The 27,789-nt window shown below is 40.5% G+C and overlaps 1 protein-coding gene across 5 annotated transcripts in view; it reads right to left on the bottom strand.

Moving 5' to 3' along the window:
* Window positions 1–27,789, bottom strand: part of dnm1l (dynamin 1-like) — a 60,894-nt gene that overhangs the window by 24,989 nt on the left and 8,116 nt on the right. For 2 of the 5 annotated variants that reach the window (XM_072267809.1, XM_072267805.1), the window contains exons 2-10: window positions 21,408–21,555; window positions 20,508–20,546; window positions 18,105–18,151; window positions 17,618–17,689; window positions 13,650–13,736; window positions 9,614–9,776; window positions 9,036–9,156; window positions 7,581–7,712; window positions 6,647–6,853 (exon numbers count right to left, since the gene is read on the bottom strand). In XM_072267809.1, coding sequence (XP_072123910.1) covers window positions 6,647–6,853; window positions 7,581–7,712; window positions 9,036–9,156; window positions 9,614–9,776; window positions 13,650–13,736; window positions 17,618–17,689; window positions 18,105–18,151; window positions 20,508–20,546; window positions 21,408–21,555 — 1,016 coding nt within the window. The remainder of the gene's footprint in view (window positions 1–6,646; window positions 6,854–7,580; window positions 7,713–9,035; window positions 9,157–9,613; window positions 9,777–13,649; window positions 13,737–17,617; window positions 17,690–18,104; window positions 18,152–20,507; window positions 20,547–21,407; window positions 21,556–27,789) is intronic. The other 3 variants (XM_072267806.1, XM_072267808.1, XM_072267807.1) reach the window with 3 other exon arrangements.

Here is a 27,789-nt window from a genome sequence, read left to right on the forward strand (position 1 = left end):
TCTCTAACATTACCTAGCTCTCTGAACCTTTTGTAAGCTTTTCTTTTCTTCTTGACTAGATTTATTACAGCTTTTGTACACCACGGTTCCTCTACCCTACCATAACTTACCTGTATCATTGGAACATACCTATGCAGAACTACACACAAATATCACCTGAACATTTGCCACATTTCTTCTGTACTTTTCCTTGAGAACATCTGTTCCCAACTTAAGCTTCCAAATTCCTGTCTGATAGCCTCATAATTCCCCTTACTCCAATTAAATGCTTTTCTAACTTGTCTGTTCCTATCTCTCTCCAATGCTATTGTAAAGAAGATAGAATTATGATCACTATCTCCAAAATGCTCTCCCACTGAGAGATCTGACACCTGACCAGGTTCATTTCCCAATACCAAATCAAGTACTGTCTCTCCTCTTGTAGGCTTATCTACATATTGTGTTAAGAAACCTCCCTGAACACACCTAACAAACTCCACCCCATCTAAACCTCTTCCTCCAGGGAGATGCCAATCGATATTTGGGAAATTAAAATCTCCCATCACGACAACGCTGTTATTATTACACCTTTCCAGGATCTGTTTCCCTATCCGCTCCTCGATATCCTTGTTACTATTGGGCGGCCTATAAAGTTATTGACCCCTTCCTGTTCCTAACCTCCACCCACAGAGACTCCATAGACAATCCCTCCATGACGTCCACCTTTTCTGCAGCTGTGACACAATCTCTGATCAACAGTGCCAAGCCCCCAACTCTTTTGCCTCCTTCCCTGTTCTTTCTAAAACATCTAAAACCCGGCACTTAAAGTAACTATTCCTCTCCCTGAGTCATCCAAGTCTCTGTAATGGCCACCACACCATAACTCCAAGCACTGATCTACACGCTAAGCTCATCCGCTTTGTTCACAATACTCCTTGCGTTAAAATAGACACCTCTCAAACCGTCCACCTGAGCGTGTCCCTTCTCTAACACCTGCCTATCCTCCCTCACCGTCTCCAAGTTTTCTCTATTTGTGAGCCAATTGCCTCTTCCCCAGTCTCTTCAGTTCGGTTCCCACCCCCCAACAATTCTAGTTTAAACTCTCCCCAGTAGCCTTTGCAAAACTCCTCGCCAGGATATTGGTCCCCCTGGGATTCAGGTGCAACCGGTCCTTTTTGTATAAGTCACACCTGCCCCAAAAGAGGTCCCAATAATCCAGAAATCTGAATTCCTGCGCCCTGCTCCAATCCCTCAGCCACGCACTTATCCTCCACCTCATCCTAGTCCTATACTCACTGTCGCGTGGCACAGGCAGTAATCCCGAGATTACTACCTTTGCGGTCCTGCTTCTCAACTTCCTTCCTAACTCCCTGTAGTCTGTTTTCAGGACCTCTTCCCTTTTCCTACCCATGTCGTTGACACCAATATGTACCGTGACCACTGGCTGTTCTCCCTCCCACTGCAGGATATCTTGGACGCGATCCAAAACATCCCGAACCCTGGCACCTGGGAGGCAAACTACCATCCGAGTTTCTTTCCTGCGTCCACAGAATCACCTGTCTGACCCCTAACTATAGAGTCCCCTATCACTACTGCCATCCTCTTCCTTTCCCTACCCTTCTGAGCCATAGGGCCAGACTCTGTGCCAGGGGCATGGCCATTGTTGCTCTCCCAGCTAGGCTGTGTCCCCCCCCAACAGTACTCAAACAGGAGTACTTATCGTCAAGGGGTACAGCCACAGGGATACTCTCTAGTACTCGACTCTTCCCCTTCCCTCTCCTGACTGTGACACACTTGTCTGTCTCCCATGGCCCGTGTGACCACTTGCCTATAACTCCTTTCTTTCACCTCCTCGCTCTCCCTGACCAGACGAAGGTCATTGAGCCGCATCTCCAGTTCCCTAATGTGGTCCCTTAGGAGCTGCAGCTCGACACACCGGGTGCAGATATGGCCGTCCGGGAGGCTGGGAAACTCCAGGACCTCCCACATCTGACACCGAGCACAGAAAACTGGCCTCACACACATACTACTTCCTTTCTGCAATTAACACAGGTGAACCTACCTCGCCTTGTTACCACCTAAGCCCACTGAGCCAAAGCCCTATCACTCTGCTGCCTCTCACTCCACTGCCCGCTGGATATGGCTGTCTTCTTTATAAACTTTTCTCGCTCTACTGGCTGACATCACGTGCCTGAGCAGTCTTGCCTCTCTTTTACACCGAGTAGTAAAACTGCCTTTGCTCTGGAAATCCTTAGCCATTCACCCACAGTCTTCTTGCTCCTAATTAGTTCTCCCACTAAACATATTTTAGAACAGTTCCCTTAGGGTTACCATCCTTACTTATTCCAGAGAAATAAATTTCATCTGTTAATCAATAAACTAATTCCACTAGCCTCTCAGCATCTCCGAGAACTCTATTACCATCATCACACTTCTGAGCTTTGTGCATCTGATAACTTGAAAATGGTGGTCTGTATATGCAAGTCTAAATCATGAGGCAAACAGTAAGATTTTACTGAGAGTGTCTCAAGTAGGTTACCCTTTTTTGCTGCATCTTTTGCAGCTTCCTCACTGCTGAACTACTGTAAGAAATTACACTATCAATTTCTTACAAATTTCTTTCTGTATATCAAAACCAGAAGTTGAAATTGGCCATTTGTTTCCTTTAGCTCCATCATTCTACAACATCATGACTGTAAACCTAATGCTGCATTCCTGTATATAGAGTCATAGAACAGCACAGCCTATTCAAACTTTCCCTCTAACTCAGGTCCTCAAGTCCCGGCAACATCCTTCTAAATTTTCTCTGCATTCTTTCAGTCTGATTTACATCTTTCCTAAAGGTAGGTGACCAAAACTGCACATATTTCAAATTAATCCTCACCAATATCTTATACAACTTCAACAAAATATCTCAACTTCTGTACTCAATACATTGATTTATGAAGACCAATATGCCAAAAGCTTTCTTTACAGGTAGATGGGGCTGTAAGACCACTTTCAAGGAATTATGAATCTGTATTTCCGGATCCCTCTGTACTTCCGCACTCTTCTGTGCTCTACCACTCAGATGCAAAAATCTGCATTGAATGGTCCTCCCAAAGTGCAACACCTCACGAGTGTCTGCATTGAATTCCATTTGCCATTTTTCAGCCCATTTTTCCAGCTGGTCCAGATCCTGCAAGGTGTGATAGTAGACAGCAAGGAAGACTACACCCCCAGTCTTGGTGTCATCTGCAAATTTGCTAATCCAGTTTACCACATTACCGTTCAGATCATTGATATAGATGACAAACAACAAACAGACCCAGCACTGATCCCTGCGGCACAGCACTGGTTACAGGCCTCTAGTCAGAGAGGCAACCATCTACTACTACTACTCTTACTTCTCCTGCAAAGCAAATGCCTATGTTCTCACTGCTGCATTGCCTCACATCTACAGATTGAGCCCATCTCCCGAGTAAATAAAGATGTAAAAAGTCCATTTAAGATCTTCCCCATCTCTCAGCTCCAGGCATAGCTTACCACTCTGACCTTCCAGAGGACCAATTTTGTCCTTTGCTATCCTTTTGCTCTTTAATATATCTGTAGAAGCTCTTAGGATTCTCCTTCAGCTTGTCTGCTAGAGCAACCTCACTCCTTCTTTTAGCCCTCCTGATTTCATTTCAAGTACTTCATTTGTTCCAACGTGCTACGTACTTCCTTTTTCTCAACCAGGGCCTCAATATCTCTTGAAAATTGAGGTGCCCTAAACCTGTCGTCTTTACCTTTTATTCTGACAGGCACATACAAGCTTTGTACTCACAAAATTTCACTTTTGAAGCCTCCCACTTACCAAGCACATCTTTGCCAGAAAAAAAAAGCACATTTGCCAGGCCCTTCTGATACCATCAAATTTAGGCTTTCTTCAATTTAGAATCTCAACCCGAGTACCAGACTCATTCTTTTCCATAATTACCTTGAAACTAATCGCATTATGATCGCTAGATTCAAAGTGTTTCCCCACACCGCTGTCCTATCTCATTCCCTAATAGGAGATCTAGTATCACACTCTCGAGCTGGGACTTCTAGGTACTGATTAAGGAAGCCTTCTTGAACACATTTGACAAATTCTTTCCCATCTAGCCTTTTTACCATATGGGAGTCCCAGTCAATATGTGGAAAGTTAAAAAAGAAATCAACTCCTATCACAAACTTATGTTTCTTGATACAGTCTGCGATCTCTCTACAAATCTGCTCCTTTAAATTCTATGGGCTGTTGGGCGGTCTAACATAATACCGTTAATGCTCCCATATCTTTCTTATTCCTCAACCCTACCCATAAAGTCTCACTAGACAAGCTCTCCAATCTGTCCAGTCTGAACATTAACATTTTACCTAACTAATAATGCCACCCTTCCCACCTTAATCCCTCCCTATCACAACTAAAACAATGGAAACCTGGAACAATGAGCTGCCAGTCTTGCCACTCTGGCAACCAAGTCTCATTGATGGCTACAATGTCATAATGCCACTTGCTGATCCATGCCCTAAGCTCATCCACCTTTCCCACAATACTCCTTGCATTGAAATATACACAGCTCAGAACACTGGTCCTACCATGTTCAACCTTTTGACTCCAGACTTTGTACATAGGCTCAACACCACCTTTCTCCACAACCATTCCTCTACCTGTTCTGGTGCTCTGGTCCCCTGGTCCCCATACTCTGCAACTCTACTTTAAACCCCATTTCCACCTCCATGCAACATTAGCAAACCTTCCCACCAGGACATCAGCACCCCTCCCCCTCAGTTCAGGTGGAAAATGCCTTTTTTGTACAGGTCCCACCTTCCCTGGAAGAAAGCCCAATGATCCAAAAATCTGAAGTCCTCCTCCCTGCACCATCTCCTGAGCCACATGTTAAACTACATGATCTTTCTATTTCTGGCCTCACTACGAAGTGGCATGAGTAGCCATCCTGAGGTCACTTTCTCTGGAGGTCCTGTCCTTTAACTTAGCATTCAACTCCCTGAACTCATTTTGCAAGACCGCATCACCTCTCCTACCCTTGTCATTGGTACGGACATGGACCAAGAACTCTGGCTGTTGATCCTCCCATTCAAGAATGTTGTGGACTTGATCTAAGATGTCCCTGACCCTGGCACCCAGGAGGCAATGTACCATCCGAGAATCTCGTTCTGATCCCCTAACTAATGAATCCCCTATCACTACAGCTCCCCTCTCCTCCCCAATTCCACTGAGTCATAAAGCCAAACTCAGTGCCAGGGACCTAACTGCTGTGGCTTTTCTCTGCTAGATCATCCCTCCCAACAGTATTCAAAGCAATATACCGTTTTGTGAGGGGAACAGCCACAGAGATATTCTGCACTGGTTGCCTATCCCCATCCCCCTCTTGATGGTCACCCAGTTACCTGTGTCCTACATCTTGGGTGTAACTACTTCCCTGTATGTACTGTCCATCAACCTCTCAGCCTTCCAAATGATCTGGTACTTTTCACCTTCTATTTTATAAAGAACATACTGTTTTAAAAAAAAAAAAAAGTTCACCCTCTTGCTCAGAGGAGTGAAAAAAGAATTTGGAGACTGCAGTGTTTGTTTGAACTGTTAGGAAGAATCAATTTCACATTCCTCTGCAATGCAAGGGCTCAGTATCGAAAACTACAATGCTACACAACTACGAGAAAATCTGCAGATGCTGGAAATTCAAGCAACACACACAAAATGCCGGTGGAATGCAGCAAGCCAGGCAGCATCTATAGGAAGAAGCACAGTCAACGTTTCTGGCCGAGAACCTTTGTCAAGACTCACAAAGGGTCTCCGCCCAAAACGTTGACTTTACTTCTTCTTATAGATGCTGCCTGGCCTGCTGCGTTCCACCAGCATTCTGTGTGTGTTGCTACACAACTGGTGAAGTGGAAAGTGGAAGTGATACTGTGGCAGCCAAGTATCCAGTACATCCACTGGTTCCTCTTTATTTGATGCATGTTATCTCTTCAGAAAAAGGCTATTACTTGATTGAACACGAGTTCTTTCACACAAAGCTATGGTGACCTTATCCAAAGTGCCCTATTCTGACATCTGTAATAACGGCTCCAATAATTTCCCCATGACAGATATTAAATTAACTGGCATGAGGCCTCCTTTTTTCTACCACCTTTTGAACTTCCAGCACAAGTATCTGGGTGTCTTAGGTCAGTTGTCACTTCTACCTTTTCTTTAAAACTCCGATAACATGAAGTATTACTGGACCTTGCATGCACATACTATGGCTACAAGAGCAGTTCAGAGGCTGAGTATTCAGTGGTAAATGACTACTTTCTGACTCCCCACTGCTCGACAAGACATGCCAGAAGTACTGGAATCCTCTCCAGTTCCCCGTATGAATTCTATTCTTAAAAACTCAAGAAGCTTAACACCTACCAGAACACTGCAGCCATACTCCCATAACCTGGAACTAGATCAACATTCCTTCATTGGAACTGGGCCAAAATACAGGATAGCAAATGTCATCCTTACTAGCCAACACAATTCCATCAATCACTAAAATGATAAAAAGGATGTAAAATACTTTGAAGTGTTGATGTTAATGAGCAGAGTGGAAGATAACTCAGAAGGCACTACCATTTATAGTGGATATTCAAGATAACAAAATAGCAGCCTGCTTACAGTTCTGAAGTTTCAATGTATTTTGCTGTTCCCTCAATTGTCTGGCAATACTCAGCTGCAAACTTGGTAATAAGCTGCAAAAGAGTGGCACTTTTGTCCTCGACTGGTTCACCATAACTGTTCAGTAAAGACTGATACTGAGCTGCCAATACGTTTATCCTAGTTTTCAGCTCTGGCAAGCAATCTCTGATATGATGCATTAGCAATCTAAAAGAGAAACAAAAATTAATAATTCCTCTGGAAAAGAAATTGAGAGAAAATAGAGTTAGACAATGTTACAAACCAGACAAATAACATCTAGTTTACCTCATTCACCAAACACCTAATGTGATTGTAATTGACTTTGCAGCTAAAACACCTCAATGCATCATCCTTAGAAGTGCAGTTTAGGTGTCATAGGCAAATACAAGTCTTTCAAGAAAACCTGATGTATACATGGGGCTGACATTTTTTGGAGAATTGGCCAAACATTGGCCTGCAAAAGCAATCTGAAGTTGTGGGAAGAGATGAAAAAAATGCAGCTGCACATATCTCTCTTAAAATGATGAATAATTAACAGTACTTATTGAAAACACTACACTAGGCAAAAAGTTGGTAATTGGGCAAAGTATAGGACATAATAAACCATTTACCATGCATGTTAGTTCTCTGTAAATAGTCTGTGAATGCGAACAGAAAACAACTTCTTCCAACAAAAGCAGATTAACTTTGCGGAAAAAAAAATGCAGAATGAAGGTGCACAAAATAAAGCCCTATTACAAACACTTGTGTGCACCAAGGTGAATGATAGGACATCTTTACTCAGCCAGCTTTAACAGATATCAGACAGGGCTTTGAAGGCACTCTTGGCTGCTCAGTACATGGATGGAAGCTTTGGCATTGACTTTACATTCTGTGCTCTTTTCTTAGTTCTGTCAGTCTAACAACATATTACCTGTTCAAAGTTTTAGCTAGATATTTGGTTCCATTTCTGTTAGCAAGTGAGGGATATTTCTTTTGTAGAAATGCATATTCATCCTTTAAAGCATCTGCCACAGATTTCTTATTGTTGATATCCAGTTGACTCCTGAAGGATACACAGATATCCTTTAATTAGAGCAAATAGTGCACCAAAAGAAAAATTCTACTTGTAACCCAAGATCTGTGAAAAGCAAAGTATATTAATCATTCCTAGACACTAATAGATGAGATGTACCTTTCAATTCTGTCAATCCTAATTCCTGTTAAAACCCCTGTAACGAATCTCAGGGATTTAGTCATAAAGCAGGTTTCACTACCACTAAGTCACAGGTTTTGAATTTACTATTGTTTTTCAGTTCCTGATTATAACAAATTTGCAAGAATGTGGGAAGGTACACAAAAGGAATAAAGAAAATGCAACCAGCAAAGCAATGGAAGGGAAGATGAAAAAAAAAGAACGGGATGGTGTAAAGAAAATACCTTTCCAGCTGAGAGAATGTATAGATAACCCTCTCCCCGGCTTTGGCCAATTTAAGCAGTCACAATGAAGTGGCCCAGGATCATTCTCCCTTTGTTGTTCCCTCCCTGTGAAGGTGTAGAGACACAACTAAGATGAGGACTCAGTGGTCTCGAGGATGCAGGCATGATGCTGAATCTCATCACAGCGTGGTATATCAGAATCCTATATGCCACACCATCTCTCACACTTAGCCTACTCCCCTCTCTTCCCCTAGACTGCTATACTTTAAATTAACCTTCCATCAACACACAAAACAATAATGATTGGTGAATAAGAGGTCAAGTTCTTCAATCTGTTTGGACTATATGTGATTCTAAACATGCAAGAATGTGGAAGACTTTTAAATCAGACTTAACTGGGTAAGGGATCCAATATATTAGCTGAGTAACAACTTAACTAAGGTTTGATCACCAGATTACATCTAGATCTCTGCCATCACTCCTGGATATGTATGAATCAGTATTCAGCCAATCTGTTTCATTCCATCCGATATCAGGAAAAAGCCAAGTATCCCAACTACAGCACCAAGAATTGTATTCCAAACCTAGCTTTGTCTGCAGCTGAGTAGTTCAATAAACTGATACCAAGCAGACAAATGACTGCTCATCTGACATCCTATCAAACATTCTGAACCATTACTTTGCCATGCCTACAGTGTATGCCATTTTCAAAATACACACCTTTTATCCAATTTACCAACTAGAAGGCTAAAAAACACGATATAGGACTGTCAAAGGCAAGTCCTTTTCTATGTACCTGAAATTATATGGCTATTCCTTCATCGTGACTGGGCCAAATTCCTTTACCTGACCGCAACGAAGGGGTACCTATTCTGCACACACTGCAATACTTCACACAAAAAAAGGACAGCCCACAACCGTTCCTTTCTAAACCAACATTGCTACGTACCTGTTGACAATCCCAATGATACCCAGCTTGACTGGGATAACTCTTCCCATAAGCACATCCATAGCATCAGTGCCAGCATCCATAAGATCTAATTTTGTGATAACAGCAAGTGTCCGTCGCCCTGTTGAACAGATACACAGCTACCTGTTGAAATGTGTTACTTAAAACAATCAAGTCAAAAAGACGACAATATAGAAGACTTCTAAAAGTAAATAAAAATTTTAAAAATTCAGTTTCTTCCCCCATTCTCCCAGGTTGCCCCCTCATATCTAATAACATGGATTATGAAACCTGCGCTATGCTTCCTGGAACATTCTTGAGAGAAACATCATCAGACATGATGAAACAAGAACATGGCTTTGCCCTTCAAGCTGCTTACCAATACTAACGAAAGTGGTCTTGGGCCAAGACCTGCTTCAATACCCCTTGTTGCCTCATCCAAATTCAATCGTTTGTTAGTATTGGCCTATAAATGGAAACCTAGGAATGACTGACAATGAAGCTACAGATTTAAACTTAGATGGTGCAAGTGGTGATGTATAAATCTCGCAATAATGCAACCTTTTTCACCACCTTACCTTCTGGATCAGCTTCTCTGGCAATTTTAAGTGATTCTGATGTTGCCATGTCAGTATTGGCAGCAGTAACAGATAAAATAATCGAGTTTGGGTTGCTGATGTACCGTAGTATGAGATCTTTTATCTGCAGTTCAATATCTCGAGGCTGATCACCCACGGGCACCTAAAAATAGTGTAAAAACAAAAGATGCACAAAATATTCATCGGGTAAGACACCTGCTGTTTATATCTGTACCAAATGAGTCAGGAAATGATCTTGCATCTGATTAAATGTTATGGACCTAAAAGACAATGGTGAAGGAGAGTCCGTCTTTCAGGTCAAGAACATTTCATCAGATGCTTTCCTGACTTGTTGAGTACAGATATTAACAGCATCTCATCTTCCAGGTAGGCAGAATTCAGCCTTCAGGTTTCAACACTGATTTTAAAAACTGCAAATAACTAGCCACCGTTTTGGTTTATATGAAAACTTCCAAGTTCAGAATAAAAGCTGTCAACCCATAACATTAATTGCTTTTCCTATCTCCACCGGCATGCCCAACCTGTGTTTTATTTCAAATTGATTGAATGTTGAATCTTACAGTTCTAGCTTGACTTATATTTTCCACAAACATGAGAAAATCTGCAGATGCTGGAAATCCAAGCAATATGCACAAGATGCTGGAGGAACTCAGCAGGGTAGGCAGCATCTATGGAAAAAAAGTACAGTTGACGTTTCGGGCCAAGACCCTTCGGCAGGACTGTGGCTAACAAGCCTCTGCTCTCTCTCAGCCAGCATTATCGCGTTACATACATTATTCAATCTTGGGATCAGATCCAAGTAATCATTCTATCAACCCTCCCCCTTTCTCTATAACTTAAATATGTCTGATATCTAACTTTTCCTTGTTGGATGAAAGATAAATGATTCAAAACATTAACTTTCTCTCACCACAGATTCTGTTGGGCACTTCCCAAATTCAGCTTTTATTTCAGATTCTCAGCATAGTTTTTTTTTTAAACTTTCAATTACCTATTGCATGTATTGGGTCAATATTTATCTGTTTTCAGTCCTTATAAAAGTACTGCTCAAGCTTTTTGGATACAAACACAAACTGGTTCATTTAAGATGACAAGGTCTGGAACACTGCTGTTATAGACCGAGTTAAGTCAGTAACATTAAGTAAAATAAATTTTCACCCAATGTCCATCAAATTCAATTTTTTTAAAAAAATGTTGCTACTCTTTCTCCCCCACCACCACCACCAAAGACCACTCACAAACTAATCTTATCCTTGGGATCTATCTGAACTGTTTGTGATTTTACCAAAGTTGTAATGAAATCTGAAGCTAGGTGATCCAGTAAGAACCCAAATTTTTGAGCTCCCAGACCGGTTCTGAATCTCTTACATTTGGCACTGGCAACACAGAATATTCTCCGTGTGCAAATATGACTATATTACCACAAGGGTATCACTAGTATCAAAATGGGTGTGGACAGAAGGATAGAAATGCTCATCTCACTATTAGCTTTCTCATCATTTGCACAGGTCCCATCATTCAGCTATGTACTTCATGTCTGGGCCAGTTAAGACAATAACTGTACTTTGAAGATATTTTTATTACTGACACCGGTTGCCCATATACAGCATGTTCCTGGCATCTTCTCCATTGGTGTTCAATATTGATGTCTACTTATCTACAGCAGAAAAGTGATAAGACTGTAATCAGCACAAGGTTCCCTTCCTCATGCTTGAATAATGCCTTGAGACATTGCAGGATCTACTTCTGAGGCACCCTGTTCCACTGCCTTCCAAATACAAGTTGCAAGAAAAAGTTTGTAAACCCTTTGCAAATAACCTGGTTTTCTGCATTAATTATTCAAAATTAATGAGTAACATGATGTCTGACCTTTATCTAAGTCACAATATTAGACAAACGCAATCAGTCTAAACTAATAACACACAAACAATTGTACTTCTCCTTGTCAATACTGAGTACACCATTTAAACAATTACAGTCTAGATTCAAAAGAATATGTGAATGCCTTCTACAAAAGCTATTTAGAGTCAAGTGGTCCAGTCAATGAGCTGAGATTAGAGGTGTGGGCTGTAGTGGTCCCCTGCCCTATAAAAAGGGCACAAAGTCTGGTTATTGACACAGCATATTCTTCTCAAGAAAGATCTGCTTATGTGCACCATGCCTCGATCAAAACAACTGAGGACATTTGAAGAATTGTAGAGGTGCATGAAGCTGGAAAAAGCTACAAAAGCATTTCTAAGGACCTGAGTGTTCAGGCCATAGTAAGAAAAATTGTCTACAAATGGAGTAAGTTCAGTACTGTTTCTACTCTCCCTAGAAGTGGGCATTCTGCAAAGATCACACCAAGAGCACAAAGTGCAATATTGAAGGAGGTGAAAAAGAACCCAAGGATAACAGAAAAAGAACTGCAGACATCTCTAGAACTTACTAAATTCTCTGTTCATGCATCCACTACAAGAAAAACACTGAACAAGAAAGGAAGGACACCACAGAGAAAAACCCTGCTCTCCAATAAAAAGAACATTGCTGCACATTCAAGTTTTGCAAAAGACCACCTGGGTGTTCCACAACACTTCCAAAACAATGTTCTGTGGACAGAGGAGACAAAAGTTGAACTTTTTGGCAGAAATGCACACTGCTATGTTTGGAAGATAAAAGGGCATTGCACAACCAACACCAAAACCTCATCACAAATGTGAAGCATCGTGGAAGGAGCATCATGGTTTGGGGATGCTTTGCTGCCTCAGGGCCTGACAGCTTGCAATCATTGAGGGAACAATGAATTCAAAATTGTATCAAAACATTTTACAGGAGAATGTCAGGGTAGTGGTCCGTCACCTGAAGCTTAACAGAAATCGGATGATGCAACGAAACAATGATCCAAAACACAAGTGTAAATCAACAACAGAATGGTTTAAAAAGAAATTTGTGGTTTGGAATGGCCATGTCAAAGTCCAGACCTCAATTCAATTGAAATGCTGTGGCGTGAGCTGAAGAGGGCTGTTCATGCAAGGTATCCCAGACATGTTGATGAACTGAAAGTTTTGTATGGAGGAATGGTTGAAAATTCCTCCTCAACTGTTGTTCAAGTCTGATTAGCAGCTACAGGAAATGTCTACTGGTGGTTATTGCTGCTAAAGGAGGCTCTACCAGTTATTAAATACAAGGGTTCACATACTTTTTCCAGTCTGTACTGTGAATGATTAAAAAATGTGTTCAATAAAGACATGAAAAGTACAATTGTCTGTGTGTTATTAGCTTAGGCTCTGTTTGTCTATTATTGTGACTTAGATGAAGATCAAAACACTTTTTTTTTTGAGTAATTAATGCAGAAAACCAGGTAATTCAAAAGGGTTCACAAACTTTTTCTTGCAACTGTACATCAACATGTCACTACCCAAAGGGTGAATCCTGTGGGTAGGACAGGGATGGCCACAGACAAATCTGGGCCAAATGCTGAAAAGAGATGATATTGGTTAACTTGTATGTGGGTCAGTTCCCCCATTGTTGGCACAAGATAGTGTGAATATGACTTTATAGGTCACTTCGGTGACTGTGTCTTCATCATGCCTGATTCTTTGCCAAATAATACATCTAATTTTATTCTTAGTGGAATGCTAAACCTCTAGGTTGTTTGAAACAACCACATAGCTCTTAATCTGAAATCATATTTCACTGGACAACAGATTTCTTTTTCTAAAAGGGTTGATCAAAAACACACTAGACACAGAAGATTAATTATTTAAATTCCAGGCTCAATTATAAACTAGTTTTTAGTCCATAAACAAGGTCTTAGGATTATTGTACTATTCTACACCAATTCCATGTATCAAGTGCTTTCAGAATAAGATAGAAGGAGACTGTTATGGTAGTATCAAGGTTATGATACTGCTGATACTTAGTGATTATTATATCTGTCATATAATGTATCTGATAAATATCTTTTAAATATGAACAAAAATACCAAACGCTCTAAACAACAACAACATTTTTTCAGACATATTGATGTACTAACTTTTGTTATTCCAGGAAGGTCAACAAGAGTAAGGTTAACAACATGTGGTGAGAAGATTCGGAGGTGAATTGGCTCATCACTAATTCCCTGTAAAAGAAAAATGATACAGCTGAGTTAAGCATGCATTATACTAGATAATAGTTTTGGAAAGAAGTCACACAAGTTTTAAATGTATGTTTTGGAAGATGCATTGGAATCATGCTGACTTCATCTTCCTGGGTCATGGTCACCTGGGATGTACGAGGAAGGCTATTTGCATTAGTCCTGTTAACCAGAAATAACCACAGTCCACAAATCAGTGAATTCGAATGAATCAAGGACAGTGGAAGCAGACAGACCAATTGTCTTTGTTCTTGCCATGAGACTGAAGGAATGGAAGCTGTTACTTTGTGAAAAGCTCTGCACCCTCCATTTTGTGAACCGGAGTTGCTTGGCTAAATATGTGTTTTAAAAATAGACAACGATGCTCCAGGTAATCTGCTGGACTAGGGATAATTTCCAAATTAGAAGTTATTTGTGAGATGTTCTTTAGTAAGATATAACATGCAGGCTTATGAATGGTGAGGGTTTGTGTCTACCTTGAGTGATTCAAACTAGTTTCTAGTTTGCTAGCCTATTTAGAACAAATAGCCATAAAATTATCAGTTGTCATCTACAGAATCAGGGCAATAAAAGGATGTTGGCCTGGACCAGATCCAATAAAATGTTATAGGTTAGTCAGATGACTCATAGCCAATGACACTGAAATGCAACATTTGAACTGATAAGGAATGAACATAAAAGCGGAGGCTTCGAAGGCAAAATAGCAACAACTTTGAAGATTAACCATCACAGATACAAGTGTCAGTGACCCTACATAGAACACGTGGTGAGTGAATCAAAACTACAAGGAACACCTGGCCAACGTAAACTCCTTTGCACAAGTACCAGCTTTTCTATTCTTTAACTATTCAGGAGAGTCAGGAAAACTTGGTGGGTGTGCATACAGTATGAATCCACATGCTTGTTAGTTTAGACAATAAAGGTACTTGTCCGTAATCACAGATTCTCTCTGTGCCTCTCTGATCGTTAATACTAAGGAGTGATCTCAGTAACAGACCCATTTTGCTTTCCCAGAAACAACCAAATTTCAGTTTGAATAGTTTGTGCCACTGGGGGTGCAGTGAGAACACTGTTTCTCAGGCCACCTGGCAGCACCGATAGTCAAAGACAGAGACATTAAAAATTAATCAAATTGAAATTATTTTTTTTTTAAACAAAAAATAAAAAAGATATACATCTCACTGAAATCAAAAATTAAGACTGCAAATGCAAAAGGCCTTTGACAAGTTGCCACACGTGAACTGCTAAATAGGAGTCCCTTGAGTTAGAAGTATTAGCATGGATAGAAAATTGGTTGACTGGCAGAGAGTGGGGATATAGGGCCACTTTCCAGGGTGGTTTGCAGTGACTATTGGAGTTCTGCAAGGGTCAGTGTTGGGACCATAATTTATAGTTTTCCATTAATAAGACAGAAGGAGGAACTGATGGCATTGTGGCCAAGTTTGCAGATAATATCTAGATAGCTGGAGGGACAGGTAATGTTGCAGAGGCAGGAAGTCTGTAGAAGAACTTGAAGTGGGCGAAGTAGCAGCAGACGCAGAGTAGACACAATGTAGGAAAGTGTGGGTTATGTCCTTTGGTAGGAAGAATCAATGTGTAAACAATTTTCTAAATGCGGAGAGAATTCAGAAATTGGAGGACAAAGGGACTTGAGAGTCCTAGTTCAGTATTCCGATAAGGTTACTGAGGGCTGAGTTGGAGTAAAGAAAGAAAATACAATGCAAGTATTCATTTCAAGACGATTACAATATAAAAGCAAGGATATACTAAAGAGGCTTTAAGGACCTGGTCAGGTTGCATTTGAAATATTGCGAGCAATATTAGGCCTTGTAGCTAAACCTGTGGAATTCTCTGCCACAGGAAACAGTTCAGGCCAGTTCACTGGCTATATTTAAGAGGGAGTTAGATATGGCCCTTGTGGCTACGGGGATCAGGGGGTATGGAGGGAAGGCTGGGGTGGGGTTCTGAGTTGGATGATCAGCCATGATCATAATAAATGGCGGTGCAGGCTCGAAGGGCCAAATGGCCTACTCCTGCACCTATTTTCTATGTTTCTATGAAAGATGTGCTGGCTTTGGAGAGGGTCTAGAGGAGGTCCACAAGAATCACAAGAATGAAAAGCTTAATGAATGAGAAATGTTTGATGGCTCTGGTCCTGTACTTGATGGAATTTAGAAAGAGGAGGGAGGCATTTCATTGAAACCCTTGGCCGGAAGAGAAGACGGCAGCGCAACGCAGCTCGCAGTGGCCACTCTGGTGGTGATATCTGTTATCTGTCAAGTAGGGTGCCGTGCACAATCCCGATTTGATGGAGACAGATGTGACAGCATGGAGGAACATCTGGCGAAACTTCTGAAATGCCTGCTTCGCTGCTACTGTGTGATCCAGAATCTCCGGAGGGGAAGGGCCCGAGTCCTCAGCTTTGCTTGTTGCTCAGCAGCCAGAGTGGGGTTGAAGCGCTCGTCAGAGGAGGGCTGGTCGGAGGCTCGAAGTTTTCGGACGGACTCAGAGCCCACTGCGCTCAGGTGCCTCCAATGCACTGGCAAGTTTGCGGCGTTTGGAGGTTCATGGCAGGAAGTGTTTCTCCCTTCTACTGTCTGTGTGAGATGATGGGGCTATCGAGACTTGAAACTTTTTTTTTTTTTTTTTTTTTAAACAGTGCCCATGGTCTGCTCTTTATCAAATTACTGTATTGCTTTGCACTGTTGTAACTATATGTTATAATTATGTGGTTTTGTCAGTTTTAGTCTTGGTTTGTCCTGTGTTTCTGTGATATCTTTCTGGAGGAACATTGTGGCATTTTTTAATGCATGCATTTCTAAATGACAATAAATGAGGACTGAGTGTCCTCATAATCTAATCTAATAACGAAAGGCCTGGATAGAGTGGACATGGGGAGAATGTTTCCATTGGAAGAGAGTCCAGGATCTGAGGGCATTACCTCAGAGCAAAGGGATATCTTTTAAAACTGAAATGAGGAATAATTCCTTCAGCCAGATTGGTGAATCTGTGGAATTTGTTACACATCAAAATCAATGGGATACTGGATTCTCAATTGGAGAGGTGGATTCCTCAGCAAGACTGTCACTAGCAAGTTCCAAAGTTACAAATTTGACAAAACATTTGAATAAGTCCAAGCTTTAGTGCATTCTAAACAGCTGAATACTAAAAGCTCTACTCAGAATCACCAATATTCAGGTATTATGCTTCTCTTGGACTGGATGTTTGCTTTTATGTACATTTTCATGCCCCTCCCCCCCCTTACAGAACATGGAATTTAAAAAAACACAAGGCTCAGAGGAAGTTGAAACAGGTACAATAGATAGAATCCTAGATTACCCTATTAAGGGCAGGTCTAACCTTTAATTCAGGTGAATGAGAGTTGTTCTCACTGAAATGTGGGAGTTGTGAGTACACCAAAGATTGTTTCCCAAGTGTTGGGCAAAGATGCATAGACTCAGAAAAGTGGTGGCCCACTTAGGATGGAAATAAGAACTGCCAGTCTTTAGGACAGAGAATCCAAATACCCCAGAAGTTTCGGATGCTCAGTCACCGTATATATTCAAGATGGAGACTGATAACAGCTTTGTAAAGGAATCATAAAACAAAGCAGGCCAAAGAAGCTGAAGTTCAGGGTCAGCAAATATATTGAATAATGGAACACTCATACCATATGACTCCTTACAGTCACAGAGACATAGAACACTACAGCACAGAAACACGCCTTTCGGCCCATCCAGTCTGTGCCGGACAATTAGTCTGCCTAGTCCATCAACCTGCTCTCAGATCTCCTTACCCCTCCTATCCGTGTACATATCCAAATTACTCAGGCCTTTCATCCTTTATCTTTTATGTTCTTAGTTTACCTTATTGCCACCGGAAACTCTTTCCGTTTCATTTTCTATTTCTTGTCTAATTTCATCAAAATCTGTGTAGATCTGAAAAGAACATAAAGTCATTCTTTTTGACACTGGCAAAGTATGAGGTTGCTTCTTAGTTCATACTCATAAATCAGAAAGAAATAACACTAAAATAGCAACTTGGTCTCAGTGATTATTATACAATTGACTTTACAGGAAAACAGACACACACAAATTTCCACTTGTACACAATTGTTCCACCCTCACACACCACACTCTCACTTTGCTGAATGATGCATCATATAGGATGGATCACATAGATTAACACAGGCCATTTAAAACATCAGTAAAAGGGGAATAAGAGAAAAACTGACTGCCAGATGAAAAACTGATAATTTAATGTTGCTGTATTAAACAATGATTTACAACTCTTATTTCTTGACTTCCCTGGGTTTTGTGTTACATATGTAATTGGTAATAAACAGAACAATACCTTATTTTTTGTGTGAAGAAATTTTCCCCATTCTTCTGCATCTATTACTTTAAACAAAATTAAATTAGTTAAAAATGTAAATATTAGATAAGTACCCAAAGTAATTCAACCAAAGATAATACTGAAAAGAAAAAGGTGTATATTATAAAGGGAACAAAAAATAACCAAGGTTAAGTTATATTAGCAAGACTAGCTTTCATGCATTAACTGTGCCTGAAAGCAAAACTAATATTGTTGGCAAGTGTAGTATAACTGTCCTCTAAGAAGATCTTAATTTACACAATCTAACTAGCTGACAATGAGTTAAGTTCTAATCCACATTAGGAGATAAAAAATTCAATCAACATCTGTCATATGGCTATCCTTAATTACCATTTGGGTCCTTCACCACTATACAACATCATCTAAACAGTTGAAGGGGCCAGCTCTTCAATGCTTTGGCCAATTTAAATAATATGAACTATGTTACACTAATCAGAAAGTTACCTTCCAATATTGCACAACTGCATTCCATTGGCCATTTATCTTATTGAAGAAATGCATCTCATACAAAATCTATTGAATTTTTTTCCCTACCGATACAATTATAAAAATCATATTCAAGAAATTAAACGTGGAATTGAACTATCTTTGTAAAACTGTAACCAGCTTCATGTCTAAAAGCTGAATTGTGCTGGTTGTGGTTAAGCATATGTCACTTTACTTTGCTATGGACTCCACTGGATTTCAGTTGTAGAACCTGATCATGGTATACACTGCAGTATTACACTGGTGAATCTGCTTCTCCAATCCCATGTCAGTCAGACCTGGCATAAGACTGAAGTCTGCATTAATTAAATGAAGATTCATGAACTGGTAATTAAAAAGAAAATAATTATTAATTTTAATATCCTGACCATTTCTTATGTTTTTGTATTTTTTTTAATATAGTAGCCTAATAATATAAATGTTAACACTCAAAGAACACATACTCCGATCCAAGCCTTATTCCCTGATTAAGGGTGTCCAGGTGTTCCAGCAATGGAACTTCTGCTAGGTGAGGCCAACTTGCTGCTGAAACTATGCTGCAATTGACTGGATGCCTTTTGGAGAAGAGCCAGGTGCAATACAAAAATTTCTAAACCAACTACGTCAACTTACTTATAGAGAAAAGGTGTGCAGATGACCTAACTAAATCTACAATTTTGCAGACGATACCACCATAGTGGCTATATCTCAGAACAGGAAGGAGATAGAGAGCTTAGTGACATTGTGTCATGATACAAACTTTCCTTTAATGTCAATAAAAGTACAGGTCATTGCCTTCAGGAAAGTACAGTGCATATGCTGCTGTCAGTGGTGTTGAGGTTGAAGGGTGGAGCTTCAAGTTTCTAGGAGTGATCATCAATAGTCTGCCTGGTCCAACCACATTGAAGTCATGAGCAAGAAAGCTCCCCAACGCCTCTGCTTCCTAAGGAGGCGAAGGAAATCTTTAATGTCCCTGCTGCTTCTTACCAATTTTTATTGAAAGCATTCTATCTGGATGCGTAACAGCTTGGTATGCCAACTGCTCTGCACATGACCTACATTCTTAACTGGATTTACTAATGACTATCTTATATTTACAGCCTTTAGTTTGAATTCCACAATAATTGGAAGCTTATCCAATTTCAAATGCTTTCAAAATTTTAAAGGCCTTGCTACCTCTCAGTCTTATCTTTCCAAGACTGAAAGCTTTATAGGCCTTTCCTTAAAAGTTGAATTCTCTACATTCTGATTTATTTCTGTTTTCTCCAATGTTTTGTTGAAATGTACACATTGGCTTGAATAACCATTAAAATATTCCAGTCACTGAAAAATAGCCTTCCTTAGTTCATGTCCAACTACATCATTCAAGACAAAAGCAAAATGTCCTATTTGCAGCACCACCAGGAGTTTCATCAGAATTATCGCTGCAGATATGATAAAAATTTTAGTGGTCACTTGATACCTCTTTCTTCTACATATAAAAGTTGACATATAGCAATACTTCATATAAAATGAGGTTATTAGTCTCGTTGAGTTTATGCCAAGTCTCAAAACACTTATCAGTTCTGATACATTTCTGCAAATCCCACAGATTTACCACCTACATACAGTAGAGATAATTTACCGTAGCCTTTTAACCTAGTAGTCTTTGGAATGTGAAAACAGAGGACTTGGCTGTGAGGACTGGTTGACAACACCCAAGGTCAAAATGCATCCTCTCATTCTTGGCAACACCCATTTTTAAAATATTCAGTCTAGCACAGTAACCCACAGACAGGCTTTTCTATAATTCAAAAGTCCATCAACTATCCTTTGATGGTATACAACTAGACAATAATTCAAAGCCATGCAGAGAACAGACATGATACACAAAGAGGAAAACAAAAAAGCGGAAACCTTTGTAAGGCTGGCTGTAATTTTTCCATGCGGCTGTTTCTGTAGTTAGAGAAATAGCAGAAGGGTTAAGTGGTTCAGCTTAGAAGATACAGCTCACAAAATACACTTCCTTCATGCAGGCTGAAAGACAGTACAACAGACACTGCATTCAGATGATTGCCTAAAGTAGATAAACAAGATTTGTGCAGCCAAAATTTTTATTTTAAAAATACAACTTCTTCCATTTAAGCATTTTGGAACTTGAAGCAATCAACAAAATAATTAACTCTAAGGCAAAGAAAAATCATTGAATATTTCTTCAGTGTTGAACCATCACTCATTCCAACTCACCTGCATCGACTATGGGAGGCAATAGGCAGAAGTTCACAGTTGCAACATAAAGGGGGAGGGGCAGAAAAGAACTACTGGAGTCCAAGATGATAACAACTGAGTTAGGTATCAATTCTGATTTAGCTCAACTTCCCCATTTCAGAGGAATGGCTTGATGCAAAGAGCAACAGAGCAAAAACCGAGCAGCAGTGATGGGATTGCAAGGCAGTGAGAAGCAGTAGCAAGTGGCAGAGATATAAAGCCATAAGCAGCAAGAAGACAGAAACAACACCAGTGGACATGCAAAACAATTATAGAGAACAGAGAAATAGTGTTAGGAATGTAAGGAGTGAGATAAAGAAAAGAGAACAAGAGCATTTGTACTTATGGAACAAAGTTAATGCTCAACAGCATATCAAGTGGCAAGAACAAAAGAGCAGAGCAAAAATTGCAAGGTACAAGACAGCAACAACACACGATATAGCTGAGCTCACATGGCAGAAGAAAGTGGCAAAATAGTAAACATTATCAAGTTACTACTGGGGTGCTGCTCTCTAGAATATGCAAACTCAGTGGAAAGACCAAACATACCATCATCATCACCCTTTGCTTTCCGCTGTTCCTCGGGAGAAATATTCACTAGCTGCAGAACCAAAGGTCTTCGTGTCACAATGCCAGTACCTCTGGGAAGTAAGTCCCTTCCTACCAGACTCTCCAGCACAGAGCTTTTTCCACTGCTCTGTCAATAGTAAGGGAACAAAGAAATTTAATTTTCAATTGGTTCACTCCAGCTAGAGAAGAGAATAACTTTTATATGTAACTAGTAAGTTCAGAGAAAGATTGGATAATCCAAAAAAAAGAAAGGCAGAAGTGTTTGTAAAGTTGTACTTCAAATACCGTGGAAATCCACATAAACATCACTACTGTGCAGCATATAGCTAACTAAGCTTTCTCCACAGTAGCAAACCATTGGCTTTTTGTCTTAAGGCTACTACTCCAGAATCATATACTAGATATCTACAGATAGATGAGACTATCTATTTCCGCTCTAGTATACTGGCTATCTGCATAAATTACACATCAGCTACAATCTCCGTAAGAGATGCTATATCCTGATTTGCTTCCAACAGATGAAGACAGATGCTCATTTCAGACCTTCTCTTTATATAGAAAACTGCTTCAAGACATAATTTCATATATTTGAATACTACTTTGATTTTAACTTAATCACCCATTTAAGATAGAGTTAGAACACTACAGCTGAATTATACTAAGAGTATGGTAAGAATACAAGACTGTAAGATATAGGAGCAGAATTAGGCCATTTGGCTTATTGAATCTGCTCTGCCATTTCATCATGGATGATCAAATTTTCCTCTCAGCCCCAATCCTCTGCCTCCTCCCCTCGCCCCCTATATCCTTTCATGCCCTGACCACTCAAGAATCTATTAGTCTGCCTTAAATATACATAAAGACTTGGCCTCCACAGCTGCCTGGGGCAATGCATTCCACAGATACAGCACTCTCTGGCTAAAGAAATTCCTCTTCATCTCTGTTCTAAAAGGACAACCCTCTATTCGAAGACTGTGTCCTCTAGTGACACTGCCACTATAGGAAACATCATCTTCACATCCACTCTATCAAGGCTTTTCACCATACAATAGGTTTCAATGAGGTCACCCCTCATTCTTTAGGATTCCAGTGAATACAGGCCCAGAGCCATCAAACATCCTTCATTTGACAAACCATTTAATCCCAGTCTAATTTTTGTGAACCTTTGAACCCTCTCCAGTTTCAGCACATCCTTTCTAAGGGGTCCAAACCTGCTCACAGTACTCCAAGTGAGGCCTCACCAGTGCTTTATAAAGACTCAACATTACATCCTTGATTTTATAGCCTAGTCCTCTTGAAATGAATGATAATATTGCATTTGCCTTCCTCATCACTGACTCAACTCCCAAATTAAGCTTTGGGGAATCCTGCACAAAGACTCCCAAGCCCCTTTACACCTCACATTTTTGTATTTTCTCTCCATCTGGAAAATAGTCTACCCTTTCATTTCTTCTTTCAAAGTGCATGACCATACACTGCATTCCATCTGCCACTCTTTCCTCATTCTCCTAATCTAAGTCCTTCTGTAGCCTCCCTATTTCCTCAAACTATCTGCCCTTCCACCTATCTTCGTACAACCTGCAAACTTTGCAACAAAGCCGTCAATTCCAACATCCAAAAATCACTGACATATAATGTAAAAAGAATTGGTCCCAACAGAGATGCCTGTGGAACACCACAAGTCAATCAGAAAAGGCTCCCTTTATTCCCACTCTTTGCTTCCTGCTAATCAGCCACTGCTTTATCCATGCTAGAATCTTTCCTGTAATACCACGGACCCGTAGCTTGTTAAGCAGCCTCATGTGTGGCAACATCTCAAAGGCCTTCTTAAAATCTAAGTACACATCAACTGATTCTCTTTTGTCTTTCCTGCTGTTATTTCTTCAAAGAATTCCAACAGATCTGTCAGTCAAGAGTTTCCCTTGAGGAAATCATGCTGACTGTGGCCTATTTTATCATGTGCCTCCAAATACCCCAAAACTACATCCTTAACAATTGATCCCAACATCCTCCCAATCACTGCCCAATATACTACAGAATGTTGCTCTGAGAACAACATGAGAATAAATAAATTTATTCCTGTAAATAAATACAAGAATGTAAAGAAGCAATCTAACAAAAGAATTAGGAAGTGTTAATCATAGATAAATTACTTTCATTAAACACTGAACTGTTAACTAGACAATATAGGCTTATTTATGGTACTTAGAAAAGTCAGGTGGTCTTCTGGCAAATATTCACATGGCAGAAATATTGCAAGGAGCAGAGTCCACAGTACCCTAAAATCGTTACACAAGATGAAGATCCTTTTAAAAGTTAGGACAATATGGGGAGAACAGGATGGCAAGACGGATGTCTGACCTGCCTCTCCACTACATCATACTAGCATGTGAAAATGAGACATCAGCAACCCACTACACCATTACAAAACATTTTGAAATCAAATGATCCCATTATTAAAGTCACACACAAGCATTATAAAATGGTAAGATTACAAAATTACAAGACCTCATGAGAGGAAAACAGAAATCACAAATGTGATCCCAAGTATTAACAACTGAGATTACAAACTGGGAAATCTTGCACTGGATTACTTATTGAAATCATATTCTCAGACTAGCAGAACTGTTATATAAATTTGAAAAATTTCAAGCAATAACAATTATGAACTGAAAACAGGACTAGGTGTGGCTATTAAAATGGCAATAATGTAGCTATATAAATGTGGCAATTATACAGACATACAAAAATATTTAATTAGTCATCACACAGGAGCACAATGCCATTCTCATCATAAACAGTATGATTAATTCAGTGATCCTGATACCAAAAAAGAAATAATGAGCTAGAACATTTTGGCTCAAAACACCTTTGATCATATAGCAACACAATTTCTTTAACAATAGTTTTTAATTATGCCTCAACGCTGGGTTAGGCAAGGAAGATAATGTTGGGTTTATCTTTCCAGTAGATGTAGAAGATTTCACAGAGGCCACCCATTTTAATTCCACTTCCCATTCCAATATGTCCATCCATGGCCTCCTCCACTGTCATGATGAGACCACACTTGGGCTGGAGGAACAACATCTTATATTGTGTTTGGGTAGCCTCCAATTCTGATGGAATGAACATCAATTTCTCTAACTTCTAGTAATGGCCTCCACCCTCCCTCCTTCACCATTTCCCATCCTTGCTTCCCCCTCTCTGACCTTATCACCTTGCCCACCCATTGCCTCCCTCTGGTGCTCTCCCATCCCCCCCAGCTTTTCCTTTCTTCCATAGCCTTCTGTCTCTTTCATCAATCAACTTCCCAGCTCTTTACTTCATCCCCCTCTTTACTTCTCCCCCTCCAGGTTTCACCTATCACCTTGTGTTTCTCTCTCCCCTCCCTCCACCATTTAAAATCTAAGCTTCAACTTTTTTTCTCCAGACCTGCCGAAGCATTTCGGCCCAGAACGTTGACTGTACTTTTGCCTGGCCTGCTGAGTTCCTCCAGTATTTTGTGAATACATTTTAAAAAAAAAAGATTGCCCAGTCAGCCCTTCATTTCAACCTTGCTACCTACTGAGATGCAAGTTAACTTACAAACTTAACTTTGCTTTCACGGCTATCTTTCATTCAATTTCTTAGTAACCACTAAGCCTATCACTCTTTGAGGTAAAGGATTCCACACACCTGCAACTCTCCAACCTACACTGGCAGTAACTAGTTCCAGATTCTCCCACAGAAGGAACCATCATCTCCAATTCCATCCTTGCAAAGTTCAACAGGACCATATACTTCCTAACCAAGACCACTGTCACATTTCTAAAGTCATAGGGACACCAGCCTAGCTAGTTCAACCTTTCCTCAGAATCTAATCCACCCATTCCAGATATTCATCCAGTAAGCCTTCCCTGAACTGCTTCAAGTTATCAAGAGTCTTCCATAAACAAAAGGACTAATATTGTACACAACATTTCAGATATGGTTTTGCCAATTCCCAATTGAAATGGAGCATAACTTCAACTATATTTAAACTTAATCCTCCTAGGACAAATAACATTGTTAGGTTTCCTACTTACTATACCGACACCCCAGCCTTTTTATGAAATCCCCTTGTAGTCTCTTTATGTCCGTTCTACAACTTACTTTCTTAACCATTTTACTAAATACATAATGATTAACCATACATTGAGTCTTCATCCAGGCACTGAAGCTCAGATCAAATTCCTGTGACATACCACTGTGATATCTTGCCAACCAGAAAATAATAGTATTTACGCCTAATTTCAGTTTTGTCCTAAACAAAAATTTTCTATTCCTCCATTACTTCCTAGATCATTTTTATTTGGCAATAATTGATGCAGCACATTCTCAAAACCCTTCTGGGAATCTATCAACCGGTACACTTCATCTAAAAAATGAACTCTAATGAATTGGTCTGATATTTTTCCTTGCTTTCTAGCCTGTGCCAGACTGTAGAAACATAGAAAACCTACAGCACAATACAGGCCCTCTGGCCCACAAAGCTGTGCCAAACATGTCCCTACCTTACAACTACCAAGGCTTTACCCATAGCCTTCTATTTTTCTAAGCTCCATGTAGCCATCCAGGAGTCTATTAAAAGACCCTACTGTTTTCACCTCCACCACTGCCACTGGCAGCCCATTCCACACACTCACCACTCTCTGCCTTAAAAACTTACCCCTGACATCTCCTCTGTACCTACTTCAAAGCACCTTAAAACTATGCCCTCTCGTGCTAGTCATTTCAGCCTTGGGGAAAAGCCTCTGACTATCCACATGATCAATGCCTCTCATTATCTTGTATACCTCTATCAAGTCACCTCTCATCCTCCGTCGCTCCAAGGAGAAAAGGCCAAGTTCACTCAACCTGTTCTCATAAGGCACACTCCCCAATCCAGGCAGCATCCTTGTAAATCTCCTCTGCACCCTCTCTATGGTTTCCACATCCTTCCTATAGTGAGGCGACCAGAATTGAACACAGTACTCCAAGTGGGGTCTGACCAGGGTTCTATATAGCTGCAACGTTACCTCTCGGCTCTTAAACTCAATCCCACGATTGATGAAGGCCAATGCACCAGATGCCTTCTTAACCACAGAGTTAACCTGCATAGCAGCTTTCAGTGTCCTATGGACTCAGACCCCAAGATCCCTCCGATTCTCCACACTGCTGAGTCTTACCATTAATACTATATTCTGCCATCATATTTGACCTACCAAAATGAACCACCTCACACTTATCTGGGTTGAACTCCATCTACCACTTCTCAGTCCAGTTTTGCATCCTATCAATGTCCCATTGTAACCTCTGACAGCCCTCCACACTATCCACAACACCCCCAACCTTTGTGTCATCAGCAAGTTTACTAACCCATCCCTCCACTTCCTCATCCAGGTCATTTATTAAAAAAAAAATCACAATGAGTAGGGGTCCTAGAACAGATCCTTGAGGCACACCACTGGTCACCGGCCTCCATGCAGAATATGACCCGTCTACAACCACTCTTTTGTTTCTGTGGGCAAGTCAGTTCTGGATCCACAAAGAAATGTCCCCTTGGATCCCATGCCTCCTTACTTTCTCAACAAGTCCTGCATGGGGTACTTTATCAAACGCCTTGCTAAAATCCAGATACATCTACGGCTCTACATTCATCAATGTGCTTAGTCACATCCTCAAAAAATTCAATCAGGCTTGTAAGGCACTACCTGCCTTTGACAAAGCCATGCTGACTATTCCTAATCATATTATGTCTCTCCAAATGTTCATAAATCCTGCCTCTCAGGATCTTCTCCATCAACTTACCAACCCCTGAAGTAAGACTCACTGGCTTATAATTTCCTAGGCTATCCCTACTTCCTTTCTTGAATAAAGGAACAACATCCGCAATCCTCCAATCCTCTGGAACCTCTCCCGTCCTCATTGATGATGCAAAGATCATTGCCAGAGGCTCAGCAATCTCCTCTCTCGCTTCCCACAGTAGCCTGGAGTACATCCCATCCGGTCCCAGTGACTTATCCAACTTGATGCTTTCCGAAAGCTCCAGCACATCCTCTTTCTTAATATCTACATTCTCAAGATTTTCAGTCCACCCCAAGTCATCCCTACAATCGCCAAGATCCTTTTCCGTAGTGAATACTGAAGCAAAGTATTCATTAAGTACCTCCGCTATTTTCTCCGGACCCATACACACTTTTCCATTGTCACACTTAATTGGTCCTATTCTCTCAGCCTTATCCTCTTGCTCTTCACATACCTGTAGAATGCCTTGGAGTTTTCCTTAATCCTGTCCGCTAAGGCCTTCTCATGGCCCCTCCTGGCTCTCCTAATTTCATTCTTAAGCTCCTTCCCGCTAGCC

The sequence above is a fragment of the Mobula birostris genome, chromosome 9, assembly GCF_030028105.1.
Source record: "Mobula birostris isolate sMobBir1 chromosome 9, sMobBir1.hap1, whole genome shotgun sequence".
Classification (NCBI taxonomy): domain Eukaryota; kingdom Metazoa; phylum Chordata; class Chondrichthyes; order Myliobatiformes; family Myliobatidae; genus Mobula; species Mobula birostris.